Below are 1331 nucleotides of genomic sequence, written 5' to 3'. Positions count from 1 at the left end.
TGCACACCATGAAACACCAAGACCTCAACCTCCAAAGAAGCAGCTCCACCCCAAGAAGCACAAGAAAGATCATCCCTTCAAACCATTTCAGATCCTCATCATCAATAACTCTCCCACCTCACCATCATCACCACCAAAACCAAAACGATGACGTTTCCAACAACCTCTTGATTCCGAAACACTCACCAATCTCCTTCCACCACCTGTCCAAAACCCAAATAAAGCTCTCCTCTCTCCTCCGCTCTTTCCTCGGCCTCCTCTCCTTCCCCTCCCTCCTCCCAACCTGCAAGTGGCTCGCCATTCCCTCCCACCTCTCCGTCACCCCTTCCCTCGGCCGCAAAGTCACCGGCACCCTCTTCGGCCACCGCCGTGGCCACGTCAGCTTCGCAGTCCAGCTCGATCCCCAGTCCGAGCCTGTCTTGCTTCTTGAGCTCGCCATGTCTACTAGCTCCCTTGTCAAGGAAATGTCTTCCGGACTCGTCCGCATTGCGCTTGAGTCCGAAAGGCATCGTCAGGTTTCCGGCCGTGCTACTAACATGCAGCACGGCCGAAAACTGTTTCAGGAGCCCACGTGGACCATGTACTGCAATGGGAGGAAATGTGGGTACGCCACTTCCCGCACGTGCGGGGAGTCCGACTGGCACGTGCTGAGCACTGTCCGGAGCGTGTCGGTTGGAGCGGGAGTGATTCCGGTGGTGGATGACAGCAAAAAGGATAGTGGGTCGTCGGAAGGTGAGTTGCTTTACATGAGGGCTAGGTTTGAACGAGTTGTGGGGAGTCGTGACTCGGAGGCCTTTTACATGTTGAACCCGGATGGTAATGGAGGCCCTGAGCTTAGTATTTTTTTGCTTAGAGTATGAATTATTGAAAAAGAAAAAAAAACATATCAAAAAGGTGAATGCTTAGTGATCACTTTTTTGTAATTTACAACAACTTTTAAAATGTAAGAGATCGACCATGTGATTTATTTTTGTATCTTGCTCTTGATGATATATTTATATATATATATAGTGGATACTTAGACTTGATATCATTCACATGATATATGCATTAGAAAAAGGTGGTCGCTAGCTAATTTGCTCTGGTGTCTGAGCTGTGTGTATTTATTATTTAGTGTTGGGTTTATTTATTTGATGGCTATGAAAAAGAGATCGACCTTTTAGCTTGGTATCTTTCTTTTCTGTGGTTAAATTGGTGCGTGCGTGCGTGCATGTAGATTGTATAGGTTGTATTAATATATAAATTAAACAAAGTTTTGTAGTGCAGGACTAAGTGCCACGCTTGTCGTCTCCCACTTCCTAGCTATGAAATTTAAAACTTTTACGTCCAAT

General features: G+C 46.6%; 1 protein-coding gene across 1 annotated transcript; it reads left to right on the top strand.

Annotated features, from left to right (window-relative positions):
* Window positions 1-965, top strand: MIZ1 (MIZU-KUSSEI-like protein (Protein of unknown function, DUF617)). The gene has a single exon (XM_086248790.1). It carries the CDS (start codon window positions 9-11, stop codon window positions 858-860), a length of 852 nt encoding a protein of 283 aa, XP_086104916.1. The 5' UTR covers window positions 1-8; the 3' UTR covers window positions 861-965.
* The last annotated feature ends 366 nt before the right edge of the window (window positions 966-1331 follow it).

This window comes from Dryas octopetala, chromosome 6 (genome assembly GCF_963921425.1).
Source record: "Dryas octopetala chromosome 6, drDryOcto1.1, whole genome shotgun sequence".
In the NCBI taxonomy this organism is placed as follows: Eukaryota; Viridiplantae; Streptophyta; class Magnoliopsida; order Rosales; family Rosaceae; genus Dryas; species Dryas octopetala.
The sequence above is the reverse complement of the archived record's forward strand: the minus strand, read 5'-3'. Positions and strand labels throughout refer to the sequence as shown.